At 39.2% G+C, this 15,254-nt stretch overlaps 1 protein-coding gene across 6 annotated transcripts in view; it reads left to right on the top strand.

Annotated features, from left to right (window-relative positions):
• The first annotated feature begins 594 nt into the window (after positions 1-594).
• The window catches only part of ubap1lb (ubiquitin associated protein 1-like b), a 20,646-nt gene continuing 5,986 nt past the window's right edge, over positions 595-15,254 (top strand). The window contains exons 1-6 of one of the 6 annotated variants that reach the window (XM_065953195.1): positions 2,605-3,425; positions 4,138-4,210; positions 4,339-4,382; positions 6,348-6,465; positions 8,742-9,341; positions 11,455-11,658. In XM_065953195.1, the coding sequence (XP_065809267.1) occupies positions 6,352-6,465; positions 8,742-9,341; positions 11,455-11,658 (918 nt within the window). In that variant the 5' untranslated portion in view covers positions 2,605-3,425; positions 4,138-4,210; positions 4,339-4,382; positions 6,348-6,351. Of the gene's footprint in view, positions 643-2,604; positions 3,426-4,137; positions 4,211-4,305; positions 4,405-6,347; positions 6,466-8,741; positions 9,342-11,454; positions 11,659-15,254 lie in introns of those variants that run through there. The other 5 variants (XM_065953198.1, XM_065953196.1, XM_065953197.1 and 2 more) reach the window with 5 other exon arrangements.

The raw sequence follows: 15,254 nt of genomic DNA, 5'->3' as shown, positions 1-15,254 counted from the left end.
TTCAACCCCCTTTGCAGTGTAGTCTAAGAGCACGGTGATGTAATTCAGCCAGGCCTCAGATTTTGGATTTTGCTTTACTGGTCTGTAGAGGAGCAGCAGTGCCCATGATATATTATATTTGCAGGTGGAGGTAAATGATAACACCATTTCTTTAGAGCTTAGATGGGCAGGATGAAGTTCCAGGGAGTGGACACAAGGGGTCGCTGCAACTATTGATAATGCTGGGGCTGATGGGGCGAGAAGAGTGCCTAAGACTAGAGACACAAATAATGATGTGCTAGCAGGGTATTAAATAATAATATTATTCACATTAAATATAATATATATACATAAATATCTTCATTTAAAGACCTGTATAGTGTGTCTTTCACCTGTTGCTTAAAGGATTAGTGTGATAAATGTTGAATATGTGAAACCTATAGCTATACAATGATAATAATAATAATGTTACGTGTGCACAGACGTCATGTGTCTCGTTGCTAACAGGATCAGTGTGAGTGATTGTCTGTCTGAGGTCAGTGTCAGTTAGTAGATTAGTGGTCCAGGTGGTTCTTCTGATTTAACCAGCAGCCTGTGTCTGATCTCACACACACACACACACACACCTTCCTGACAGTCAGAAAGCAGCTCGACACAGCACAGGTAACACTGACTTTTATTATTACCATGATTTTTACACCTGCAGCACACAGCTGAGTGACAGATCAGGCTGTTATTTACCTTTACCACAGGTAGGATACATGTCGTATCACAAATTAGTTTATGAGTAATGCTCCTATCAGAGGTCTGTGTCATTTAAACAGTGCATGTTTAAGCAGGAGACTTGGGATTTAAGTATTCAGACACAATGTTTGCATCTTTGTAGAAAAATATCTTTTGAATTTGAAGGAAACATTTTTAATACGGAAGCCCTAAGTGGACATACTACCATACATGTTTTTTTTCAGTCTGTTTTTCCTTGATAACGAGTACATTTCAGTGGTTTTCTCTTCATCTAATTTGGTTATCTCATTAAGTCTGAAAAACAAAGGCTAGTTTTCATTTCTCTGCATCTCAAATGACAGCTGAAATAACAATTTACTCATTATAGGAAAACAAAGAAAGTGCTAAAGCATGTCCGCTAACTAAGAGCTTCTGTATTTAAACAGTTAACACAACAGTTTAATAAAATTACAAAAAAACAGTACAAAAAAAGAAAAAACTGAAATAGTTGGAAGAATAACTGTAAATAAAACTTTGTGCTGACATTTACAAAATGATCCGATCTTCAGATCCTTGAAGTTGTTATGTTTAAAATGGCATGTAAATAGTTTTCTGAATCATAACAGTGTCTTTATAGAGTTAGAAGAATCATGGAAATGTTGGAAATGTTTTTTTTAATTTTATTCTCACAGAGTGTGTGTGTGTGTGTGTGTGTGTGTGTGTGTGTGTGTGTGTGTGTGTGTGTGTGTGTGGTGTGTGTGATGTTGTGTTGAGTTGTATTTGTGCTATAGCGTTAGCATGTGTGTCTGTGTTTACGTCAGAGCGACAGCAGCACAATGAGATTATGAAGTGTATGTCTGTCAGAGCAGCTGCTCTGTGATCACACTGAGCTCCGCCTTATGGTGTGTGTGTGTGTGTTTCATCTCAGTCTAATAAAACCCATAGGAAAAAACATTTAAAAACAAAAATAATAATATAAGGTTTGTTTTAGCATGTGAGTTTCTCTGCACATTCCTTGTTGTGTAACAGGAGACAGATTTAGACGCAGAGGATTGTGGGGAAGTAAATTTAGTGCCAGGTGTTTCTCAGGTCGAACTGTCAGTGGGCTCAAATGCAGCTGATCCTCTGACACTCTGTGTCAGGCGGTGTGTGTGTGTGTGTGTGTGTGTGTGTGTGTGTGTGTGTGTGTGTGTGTGTGTGTGGTTAAATACTGATGTAAACCTGAAAACCTATTGACACCCGCTTTTCTTTTCTTATTCAATGTTTGAACTTTTCTCAGGATGAAAAGGATTGGATCAGTTAAACACTATCTTTAGATCAAATTATTTTATTTCACATTTTGATCATTGCATATCAGAAACACATCTAATTCAAATGTTCCTTAGAATAAATCTTTGTCTGATCTGTCAGCAACCTCCTCTGTACTTATTTTATAAACGTATCAGGTCTGAAAGAAACAACCAATCAGAGTCAGCCTTCACAAAACTAGCCAATAACAGCAGCTCTGATAGGAGAATATTTTGACTGCTTAGCAACAGTCATGTTAAACTAGTATCAACCGGCTTCTTTTTGGGGTTTTTCCATTTGAACGTTCATGTTCCGATGTTTGGGCATACTGCCACTTTAAATAGGAAGACACTTTTAACAAATGTAATGACATCAGCATTATATCACTATATAACACTTTAAATTGGATTTTAAATTCACTGGGATGGGATTATTTATTTTAGGTGGCAAATAAACTGGGGATACTTATTTGTATATTAGTTGTAAATAAATGTGAGAATTTGTTGGAATAATATATGAAGTATTAGAATAAAAGGGGATTTTTGTTTCCTATCAGCAGTTCACTGTACAAAGTTAATTTTCTAGAACATTCCTGTTTAAAAAGAACTCCCTTTTGCACTATTTTAGATGAGAGAAAATCTGAAGTCAGGCAGTACAATATGTCGCATTGAAGGCAGCGAGCAGCGTTGAACTTAACAACGATGATTTTAAATGTATTTTAAATATGTAAAATAAATCCTTTTAGGGGGTAGGGATTTTAAAGTTTTGCTTTTACCTACTTCTTTTCTGACACTTACTTTTTTTTAATTATCTTGTTTTAATTTTTGATTAAAAAAAGTATTTTAATCATTCATTCATTCATAGCCTACCTTATACCAAACTACCGGTGTTATTATATATAAATGGACTGTATGTGTAGTAAAGAACATTTGTCCTGAGGTCAGTTGAAGTGGGACTCAGCAGAGATCTTGTTTTTGTACACTGATCAGTGCTTTGTGTGTTTGCTGCCACTTAAAGGCACAAAAGCTTCTCTTAATTATGACAGCAGGTCTTTAATGAAGTGAAATATTATATATCAGAGGGTCATTTTACCAACCATCATGCAACACTTTCACATATTCACAGTCCTGAGTGGTTTCGAGATAAATTAAATATTAGTAAAAGTAAACAGCCATACACTCTAAGAAATTGCTTGTTGTAAATTTACAAGGAAATTACAACAGTATGATCCTGTTATGTTTAAATACAGGACATTACTGTATTATAACGGTTTATAACAATAGTTTACTGTATTATTGCTTGAAGGAACCAAAACAGTAATTTACCGTAGTTTTTGCAATGCATTTTGGGAAAAAGAAGTTGAGACCACATGGTTGAAAGGACAGTGAAGTTGGCTTTGTCAGACTGTCATCCATCTCCATCCTGACAATTAAGAGGTGAGTGCCTTACTGCTTTGCTAGTTAGAATAGGCAAAAACCATCACTTACTAAGTTTGAAGTCATTTGTAGATTAACGTTTGCTAGATTTGGAAATTACTCAGAAACACTGAAGGCAGACACACATGCAGTGAGTGAATTCTTTGCCAGCTAACATTAGCTTGAAATACAGATCTTAACAGTTGCTAAATGGGACAAAAACAAAACATTTTCTTGTAATGTGGTTAACTAAGTGGGCTATAATGAACTTGACTTGCTTGCCTGGTTGTACTAGAATGGTAATGTTAGCTAACATCAACAAGCTAACATTTCTTTGTTTCAGCTTCAGCTTCAACTGAAACTGACTATTGATTAAATATTGAATTAGAAATGATAATTAGCTGGGCCTACTAGGCAATATGGCCATAGTATAAATAGTATAATATACAGTATTTGAAAATGTATAAAAGGAAACTTTAGTGAGACTGTCAGAATGGACCTGGAGCATGTTTTTTGTTTTTTACTGTTTTAACACATAAAGCTGCTGCCATACATCCTGAATTCATGTACTTAAAGTAATTCCAGGACTTATTTTTATTCATACTAGTTTTACTTCATACTTTTACTTTACTTCTTTGTATATGGAGAATATTCAGAAAGGATTGTCCATATGATAATGTTCACTGTTCAGCTGGAGCTGCTTTTGTTCTAATGTTGTTTTTTCCCTTTACAGAAGCAGTTTCAGTCTGGAAGGGGAAATCAGAGGGAGGTGCAGGTCCAGGGACCCAGTTTCCCTCAGAGGACAGGTTGTTTATTCACTTATGAAACTATAACAGATTATTTTTTCACTTCTCTGTTTAAAATGTATCCACCAAAACTCTTTTATGCACTTATGACTTAGACAAATGTGTTTTTCTGACATATCCGCCGCCAGCACCGAGGGGCCACGCGGCCACGGGTGCGGGGATCTCAAAACCGGTAATGATCCTTCAATGTAAATGTAAATATTTGTGCTAGAATTTTTGCCTATTTAACCTTCATGTTCTTAAAGTGTATTTTCTTTGTTTTTGTTACAGTTTCAATAAAGGCAGATGTGGTTTGAGAAGACAGTTTGAAGTTTTATCATTTGTCTTAACATTTTAAGTTGCAATTTTAAAGGCACTGTTTATTTATTATGGTTTAGAAAATAAATATACTGTGTCCATTTTGGTAGAAGGAAATTAATCTATAGCTAGGTGTAGTATTTACAATTCACAGTAAAAATCTGCAAATAAACAGTATTAAACAGTTAATTCTTTCAACAGTATTTTCCTGTTAAGGTTTAAAATCACAGCTTTTTGCTGTATTTACAAAAACGGTAGAAAACTGTAAATTTCAGCAACAGCAATATACCGTTAATTTTACAGTAACTTCCTGGCAACCCTACTGCCAGTTGTTTACCGTTTTTTAACAGGGGGAATTTCTAAGAGTGTACTTAACATGTTCAGACACACATGTTAATACAGTAGCTGTATTTTCTGTTCTACCAAATAAATATCACAGTAATAACCACATCACCATCATACAACAGAAGATGCACTTTTGTTAAATGTCCACTAGGTGTCAGAAGAAGACATCATGAAATGATGGTGGATGAAGAGCCAATGAGCTCTAAAGCTGTGATGAGAACATTCACATGTCACTTTAATGAAATGATTACCTAAATGCAGACTGACTGTTAATGTCTGAAGTTTATCATCACCAACAGCAGGATCAAATATCTTTAATCCTTATACAAAACAAAGGGTGTAAAATAAATGTGTTAAGAGAGAGACAGACATCAAGTTTAAATCTAAAATGTAAGTTCTGCAGCTGCTACAACAGACTAAGTGTTTGGTTTTAGTCAGACTGCTGGTGTAACAAACAGAAGCATGGCTTGTGAAAAACTAGCTTTAATATTTAAAACAATGATCTGATCAGTTTCACCTTAATAGCTACATCTTAAGAGTTCAGAAAAACGACAATAATCCGACATCATATCACTCTGTTCATTGCTTTGCTTAAGATCTTACTGATCACTTTTAAAGCTTGTTTGTGTCTTGCCCAGAATTACATTTCTGAGATGCTGACTCTGTATGAGCCATCTCCTGATCCACACAGATCCTCAGGCGGGGCCCTTCTTGTAGGCTATTTCAGAAGTTGAGGCTCAAATCTAAAGGTGCCTTTTCCATCAGAGCCCCTTGAGCTTAAGAATAACAAGCCTGAGGAGATAAGAAGTGCCAAATCAGTCACCTTTTTTTCCTTTCGAGACCTGTTGTATGCATTTTGTTCCTTCATTTGAATTCATTCTTATTGCTCTTGGGTGTTTGCATTTGGTTTTTGCCTTTTTGTTTGAACTTTGTAGAACTCTCTCTTCTTAGCCATACTATTCTGCTTTGTCTGTAAAAGCACTGTTAACATCTATTCTTAAAGCTGCTATGAATAGAGTCATGATAATTATATTGTTTTACCATCAGTTGAGATCAGTGTTCAGAGAGTACTTACCATAGACGCTGTATGTACACACAGACACTAAAAGTTATAGTTAAAGCTGTTAGCAGATCAGTAATGGCTGTATTATTATTTAAAAAACTAAAATATAAAAAACATTTTGGTTAACTAAAATAATAATGAGGCTTTACCAAAAAACAAACACTAACTGAAAATATATTAAACTAACTAAAATACAATGAAATGTTTTGTCACACAGCCTATCCTTGTTTCCATTTTGGATGAGCTTGCAGACTGCAGAAGTTAAAACTCCCCCTCTTACTGATGCAATATGTTATAGCTTCTTTGTTAAGAAGTTGCTTGATATCCATCTCTGAAACTTTTGCGATAAAGAGACAAAAACAATGAAAACACAAACTAATAGATATTTTTTGTATACCTGTGATATTGAACGCTGTCATCTCTGTGCATCAGTGAAATGAACGGTATGGACGGAGTTCCTCTGAGGATGCCACAGAATGTCTCACAAGAAGTCAAAGACGACGTGAAAGTGATAGTTCCTGATTATCTGGCCATCCTGCAGGACACAGAGGTGAGTTTCTGTCTGATGTGTGTCTGTGAGTGTTTTAACACACACATGCTCAAAACTCTCTCTCGATAGTCGTTTTTTACATTTGCATTCCTGAACATTTTTAGAGCATTTCAGGGGGACTGCCACTGAAATCCTCCTGATATGTCTGTTCACACCTCACAGCAGTAAGACTGTCCTGGTCAGATAGGAGGGGGAGCAGGAGTCTCCTGAGGCAAAAAATTACGTAAAAAATGACAACACAGTCGACTATAATTTGCTGAAGTGGGAATATTTGCCTTAACATCAATGCTATGTGTTGTTCGACAGAATCACAAAATCAAAAGAGTGGAGAACAACATACTGATGAAAAGAAAACGTAATGCAGAAGTTTAGTTACATAGAGATCGTACTGGTGGGGCATGTGCATACTGTATATGGTCATGCACGTCACCACCACATCGCTCGAGGTGAATTCCACTGATAATATCCTGCATTTTCACGTCAGCTCACTCGAACTTTCTGTGAAAAAGAAAAATGGTGGCTGGAAATCCTATGGTTAAAGTCTGAGTAAAAAAAAATTGGCTATTTGCATTCACACATGCATCTCACTCCGAAAACTTCAGTTTTTCAGGAATTTTGTGCAAAAGTGTGAAAGCACTAGACGTGAGCTGCAAGTGTGAACGCAAACTGCCAAATATTTCACCTCCACCATACCCTAGACTCTTCAGCCCTCCAGTTAAATATCTGTGTTAAGTCTGGGCTAGATGATGTGTAAACACAGCAGGAAATATTCAGGAAAATTCACTGTGAGCAAGCAGGCAATGTGACAATTAGATCACGTGACCGTGCGATCTTCCTGCATGTTGATAAAGCAGCTTGCAGTGTGAGGGGCATGAATAAATAATTGCAGTTCAGGAAGATTTCAGGGGCAGGGTATTGGAAATTTTTAAGACATTTTCAGGAGTGCATGTGAGCAAACAGCTTTTGCTTAACCCACATTCAGTGTGCATTAAAGGCTTTATATGTGATTTTTTGATCCAGCAGATGTCGCCCTTGAGCACCAGCATGAAACCAAAACAACTTGCGCTGCATTGTTGTGTTAGCATGCTAATGCTAGCGACCTTTATTATGCTCGTATCTTCACACTGCATGTAAATTTACCACAGTTAAGCAGTGAGTACAGTATGTTATTCTTATTTTCTCTAGTCCCTCAATTAAACAACTTTTATACATGAGGGGAGGAGTCAGCCGGCCGTCCAGGCGATGTAAACAAAGTGAAGATAGGACTCTGAAAACTCTGAAAACATCACAGACAGTGGGACTCGGGTGTTACACCCATTGTAGACAGTCATGACTCACAGAGTTATTTTCAGAGGATATACTTGATTTATATTACATTTAAGTGTCACAAAATCACATATAAAGCCTTTAAGTGAATGAAAATTGTGGAGATCATAACTCAGGAGTCACTCCAGACCCAAACGAAAAGGGAGAGAGAATTCATGAATGATCACGAGATGACTTTATGTGACATTACAGTCGACCTGGAGAGGAAATTAAGTTTACAAATGCAAAGCTATCTGCTAATGATAGTGCTCGTGTGGTTTGCAGAGTAAGTGGAATTTTAATGCTAACCATGGTTCGATTAAAGCAGGCTTTAAACCAAATTGAACAGTTGAGATCTCTGTGTGTTAAAGTGCAACTTAACACCAAACACATTTTTAATGCATGGAAACAACTTGTCAATCAGATGAAGCCCTGCCATGACTCCTCGCCTCTGCTTTATGGTCTATTTGACTCTGTATGGGACCATCATTTAAACAAATAAATAGGATAACAAAGAGTAAGGTGTAGACCTGCTCTATTATAAAGTGTCTTGAGATAACATTTGTTATAAACTTGCACTATAATAAATATTGATTGATAATTTACGAAATAAACATCATGCTGTATTAAGAAGACTTGAACCTACAGAATGAGACTAAAAAATGATCAGGAAAATGTCAAATGAGGGAATAAATCATCTGTGAAGAAAGATCAATTTATCATAGACTTCTATACAATCAGACTTCTTTGTACGCTCAGTGGAGGCGCCCCCTGCTGGACATCAGAAAGTATAAAGATTAAAACACTTTCGGGCTTTTCAAGATTGTTTAAATGTGTCATCAAAAACTATATTCCAGTTTTTGTTTGGCTATGATAAACCTGACATGTTAAGACATTTCACTTCAGATCTAAGAGTTAAGGCACCCAGCTAACTCTGTCCCATGACGAAAGCTTTCTTTTTTCTGTTCCAGTATGAGTTCAGTCTGGAGAACTGGGTGCTAGCTGGTCTGCAGAGCGGCTTGTCCAGCCAGCCTTGCCCTAAGCCCCCCTTCTCCTCATCGGGCCAGCAGCCATCTTGTCCTCCATACTGGATGATGTTCAGCAGCCCTCAGCAGAGCCGACTGGCCAGTCGTCACTGCTCTGACTTCTGGGAGCCCAACCCTCGCCAGCGCTCCCATAGCCTCAACCTCATTGTGCTGCGCTCTAAGACTGCCATCTCCGACTCTGAAGAGGAGGCAGAGAGCGCCAAGAAGGCCAAGGCCCGTCTGTCAGTGAAAACCGGCTCAGTTGGAAAGAGTCCTGCTAATCCAGGTCCAAAGAAAGCACAGAAAGCTTTTGTCCCAGACCTCCTGCACCCCCCAGCATGCCTTAGCAGTCTCCCACACCAGCGGAGGAAGAACCTCCGACAGTGCTCCTTGTCCGGGATTGACCCGTCCAAATTTACACACAAAACAGACAGCCAGTCCGAGAAGACCCCAGACACCAGGGCCCCCAACACCAGGGCCCCCAACATCAGAGCCAATACATTGGACAGGCTCCCCAGCATCAAACAGCCCAACACAACACGGACGGTGAGACACAGTTTCATGTCTTAAGTTTAAAGTTTTAGAGCTCTGTCAGGTTTGATACCACAGAAAGAAGAGCTCTAAAGTTGGATAGTAGATTTGTGCAATATTTCCTTTTGCTCTATTATCAGAGAGTTTGTCTTCAGCCCTTCAGGACAGCTGATTTATCTTTCTTCAGTCACAAAACAAAAATGATTTGAGTGTGATACCAGCGCCGGCTCAAGACATATGCAGACGCTTCTGAGGCAGCAAATGTTTTGCATGCATTTGATGATGTTAAAAATTAGCACACTGCCGAATTTATTCACCTCTCTCTCTACAATTCACTTAGCAGACGCTTTTCTCCAAAGCGACGTACATCAGAGAGTAAGTACAACACAAGCAAGGATTTAGAAAAAAGGGAACAATGTCAGTAAGAGCAAACGATCAGCTTTGAGTCTGATTGGACACACAGGTGCTGACAGGAAGTGACCAGAGGCAAAGCACAACATTGACGGCAGTTCTTGAGATCTCTAATCAGTATAGAAACCATCTTATAAGTCATTGTTATCAAACAAAAACCATCGTCATTACCATCATCATCATCAATAATATGGAGACCATCATCATTAAGTTAGTATGTATTCATGAAAGAGCTGGGTCTTTAGCTTTTTCTTAAAGGTGCAGTAGGACTCTGCAGATCCAATTGAGTTTGGAAGTTCATTCCACCACCGGGGGGCGACAGAGGAGAAGAGTCTAGTCAGAGACTTTGGACCCTGTTGTGAAGGTTGGATCAGATGCCTTTCATTGGCAGAGCGTAGTGGGCGGGAGGGAGTGTAGACCTAGATCAGAGAGTTAAAGTAAGGAGGAGACGTTTTTGACGCTGTTTTGTAAGCAAACAGCAGAGTTTTTAATTTGAAACTGGGAGCCAGTGTAAGGAGATGAACAGAGGAGTGACATGTGCTCTTTTAGGAAGGTTGAAGACCAGTCATGCTGCTGCATTTTGTATCATCTGCAGAGGTTTGATAGTGCATGTACTCTCTCTCTCTCGCTTTCTCTCTCACTCACTCAACCACCCAATCACCATGGGAAAGCAAGCCGGTGTAATACTAAGTTCTTCCAGAACTTTTCACTTTTCAATGCACAACAATCTCATAAAAATCACTATAGGTCCAAACCAAGAAAAGACCTTGTTGGTAGGAACAGCAGGGTTTTTTCAATGTTGTGCCATGCAGCAAAGCAACTGTTGATAGTACCAACAGAGTGCACAACATGTTAATCCACCTTTTGGCGTCCAAATCACTACACCTGCCCATTGTCATCAGTCTCAGTATGTGTAACTTTCCTATGTGGAGGGATAGTCCCTGAACTCAGAGAACCAAGGTCACGGTTTAACGGATGGTCGGCTTTATAAAAAAAATGAACAGTCTGTGTCTTTCATGTGTAACCAAAGCAACAGAGACTCAGTCAAAGCCCCATTTTGTGATTCGTTAACAAGCATCTAATTACAAAAATGATGGAATTGAATATTTCTTAAACCTGTTTGTAGAATGTTTAAACTTTGTCGACTGAGAGCGAGAGCTGAAGGAAAGAACCCAAAGAGAGAAACTTCAGTGACATGTAGTATCCTGAGAACACCACAGGAGGGCGCCATATTTCATATTCTACTCTCTAAACGTGGTAGATCATTTGTTGGTGAGATATAATGTTTATAAGAGCAGTGTTAACTGCGAGAGGTAGCCTTGAATCACCACAGTGTTCTATTCCACTTCCACATAATCACTCATGTTACTGTTTAAACACAGCTATGTGACTTGATATATGGTAATATTTGATCGTCCTTTACCTCTCTCTATGGGTGCCTTGTCTCTGTAAGCCGAAGGAGGAAAATCTGAGCCATCTCATTTCCTGAATGTTTTTGAGGATCTGCACTCTAAAAATAGAGCGTGTAAAGTCTGCTCTCTGAGTCCAGCCGGGTTCAGACCTTCATGAGGATTACAGATGAACGTCTGTAAATGTCTTTCTCAGTAGAGCTGGTTCAGCTTTACACAGTGTTACATTCAGATACACACACACCTCTCTCTCTCACACACACACACACACACACACACTCACTACGGTCTCTGTCTCCCCTCTACAGTCTTTGAGCCCTGACTCCTGCATACAGCCTCCTGCAGCCCCCCTGCGCTGTGCTCTCACCTCGTCCTTAGACTCTACAGCAGAGCTTCTGTCTGCTCTGAGCTCAGAGGAGAGAGAGCTGCTGGGAGCTATCACTGCCCGGGGATACCCTCTCCGTACCGCCATCATCGCCCTGCAGAAAACAGGCCGGCAGACTCCAGACCAGGTTTGTTTGAATCACAAACCCCCCTCCTCACTGCCCCCCTGGACCAGTTTGGTCTGATAGTCTGGTCTGTTGACAGTAAAAACAATGGACAACACATTGAACACAATGAAGCCAAAATATCCCTGTCGTGGGTGCAGACATTTAAGCTGGTGAGGTGTATCCGTGCCAAAGTTGAACAGTAGAGCCCATGCCACAGTATTCACACCTGTGGAATCATATTTGTGCCAAAAAAATCAAAGTGACACTCATTGGCCCTCACTTATCAAACGTACGTACGGCAGAAAAATGGGTGTGCAGTCATTTCCACGCAAAGTTCGGCACTTATCAATTTGGACGTGAGCGGAGGGTACGCTCAAATCTCACACCACGTCTCAGTTCGTGTACGCACGTTTTCAACTTAGTGTGGACTTGCAGTGCAGCGAATCTGTCTGTCGGAGAATAATTAGATCATACTATAACAGTGCTTGTTAAGACGGATAGATAGATGTTCACAGATTTACTGTTAGATAAGATATCTCAAATGTATTTTATATTACACTCCACCTCAAACGATCTCTGTAGGCTACATCGCTTTTTAAATAATGTTGAGCAGCGCGAGCTATCAGGTGATTTCTTTAGTTGTGTGTTTTATTTGATTAATTTTTGTTTAATCGATTTACTTACTAAGATTAAAGATAAGAGGCTGCTTTCAGTAAATACATGTTAAACATTCATGCACACAGGAATATCACTGCAGAAAATACTGAGACAAATTAAAACAGAAAAACTAAAAACAGTTACTTTAAAAGGCCAGACAAACTTCCAGAGGATAGTAAATACAACTTTTAGCCTCTGAAATATGAAATATTTAGGGATACAGAACATCAACATTAGATCATAACTAATCGGTATGTCCGGAGATTAAACTAATAAATATGCTGATGTGCCACATGCGTAATTGCACACAGCAGGCGCTCTGAGGCCAGAGACTACATGTGACATAATAACGAATAAAGAAATCCGTGGGCTGTAAGACAGAGTCAGGACCTTCTTGTGTTAAATTCTTATGTTTGGAAAGAAGGCTAATCGGATGAGAAGTGCACATTGCACAGCGTTTGATCAAACACTTTATTCATGTGATGCAGGACGTTTCAGGTTTCTCTTCTTTCAAAGTCTCATAAATGGTGAGCACGGAGCCTGTTAGTGCAGCTGACGTTATCCGACACAGATGCAGGTTTGCCTGTACCACTTGTGCCTGATACTGAGGCTGAACCAATGAAGGAAGCCACTCGCTCCACGATCTGGGATAATTTCAGGTGGGGTACTGCTGGCGTCCTCCGGTCTGCTCCGGGAGCTGCTTCTTTTAAGACCTGCAACACTAGGCTACATTGTAGCGATCGTATGGTCTGACCAGGTTTTTTAAACTTTTTTTAAAAAGTATTTTAAAAAATATATTATAGCCTAGATTATGTACGTTACATATCAAATTAAATTAAATATTAAAAACTCTGCTGGAGTTCGGTTATCCACACCGACACTGTTGAGATTTCATGCAGGCTCATTTCTTCTGAAGCTCTTTAATCCTACATTTCAGGCTGCCAGACAACACAATGTTATTCCTCTTTACTTTTCTCTGTTATGATGTCACTCAGGTCATATCTCGTTTCTCTTTTTTGCCGTATTACGTGTCTCCATGCCGTAAACTCTGGGGGCGAGGACAGCTGAGCCGTGAATAAATAGGGGCGTGGTATTTAAATGACTATTTAAATATTTTAACGTTTCCAGCCGCCACACTTATCAACACTCGGTCTTGCGTACGCACGTTTCATAGGTCCCATGTGGACCCTGTTGTACGATGGTAAATGGACTTGATCTTATATAGCTCTTTTCTAGTCTTCCAACTACTCAAAGTGCTTTTACACCACATGTCACACTCACACATTCACACACTGATGGTAGTGATCACTATGTAGTATCAACCATCAGAAGTATCTAATCATATTCATACACCACCACTGAAGCAGCGGGAGCAACTCAGGGTTAAGTGTCATCGGACATGTTGCCCAGCTGGGGATCGAACCCTCAACCTTCCGGTTAGGCGACGACTCTACCAACTGAGCCACTCAGTCGATGATTTCTACACCAAAATCTGCGCTGGTTTCTACACCAGATTGATAAGTGAGGGCCATTGTGATGAAAGTGACAGTCTGACAGAGTGGGAGTCGTCTGTCAGTCAGAAACACGTTTTACATTCATAATGACCATTAATGGTCGTATACGGTTTGAAAATGTTATGGATCCTGTTTTGCTGAAATGTTTAAACTGACAGATGTTAACAGTCTGTTTAAATGTCCGACGGTCCGTTTAGTGTCTTTTTAATGTCCGTCTTTTCTCCGTTATTAAACTCCGCTGATGTTGATAAATTTCACTTCTCATGCAGACGGGGGTGGGTCTGTCAGTAAAAAAGACCTCCTGGAACGTCCGGGGCATTGAGCTGTCACTCAAAAACTCATTAGCCAATGGGTACACAGTCCTCAAAAAGCCCACCCACTTGAGAGATTTATGCCAGAATCGCAAACAAAAAGTCTGATCAGTGAGAAAGAAAAAGAGGGAACTGTAAACAAAAGGACTGATGATAAGAAAAGTAAAAAGCTGATTATTTACACGTTTACACAAATATTTAGTTGCAAGTAATTATTTTTTTTGCTTCAGTGAGATTATTTCTCTCTCAAAGTCTTAATTTTTTGTTTGCAAATTAAAAAGTTTTGTTTGATTTTTTTGGCACAAATATGACTCCATACACATCCTGCCAATTCATCTAACCTAAACACACATTTAAGTTATCCACAAACATCAGAGCTCCAGGTGGGTACAGTCCACAGCAGAACAGATTCTTGTGTCAGTTTGAAACAGACACTCATGGTTAAGGGGAAACTTCAATAAATGTTCCGTTTTCTCTCACTTTTCCTTCTCTACTCTGATAATGTGGTGAACACAGGTGCTGCCGATCATGACATTTTATACAGCATTTGTAGCATTAAATAACTAATCAAAAGAAACTTCCCCAAAAAAAGGGGAATTGTATGTCAATTTTCTTGTCCCATCTGTTAACATGGAGGAGGCGGGGTTCATGACCTGTACTGCAGCCATCAGAGAGTGGCTTTACTTCAGGCATTAGATTGTGCTATTCTTTATACAGTCTATGGTATGTACACGTTAATAGAAAACAACAGAGGTCAGGGGAAAAACCGCAGGCCCTCGTGAAGTGAACATTTCAATTGTAGATATAAATAAACATAACTGTGGGTGGGAGTGAAACTGAAATCAAACTAAGCCTTTGTAAGCCTGTGTAAAAATAGAGCAGAGAGTTTCCACGGTCACTCTGTGCTGTGTTTTCCCACAACACAATCTGAACTCTGAGTAACCATGAGCTCAGGGTCACTGAGAAAGGTTGGGAGCAGGAAGTGATTTTTTGAAATGAAAACAGGAGGAGACAGAGAACAAACACTGCAGGATGGGTGGATTTATGTGTTGTTTTTAGACTTGTGGCAGACAAAGAGACATACCCGTAAGATGTATTTCTTAGGTCTCTTATGAGTAATAACTCAGAGAATCTC

This window comes from Labrus bergylta, chromosome 3 (genome assembly GCF_963930695.1).
Source record: "Labrus bergylta chromosome 3, fLabBer1.1, whole genome shotgun sequence".
Classification (NCBI taxonomy): Eukaryota; Metazoa; Chordata; class Actinopteri; order Labriformes; family Labridae; genus Labrus; species Labrus bergylta.
The sequence above is the reverse complement of the archived record's forward strand: the minus strand, read 5'-3'. Positions and strand labels throughout refer to the sequence as shown.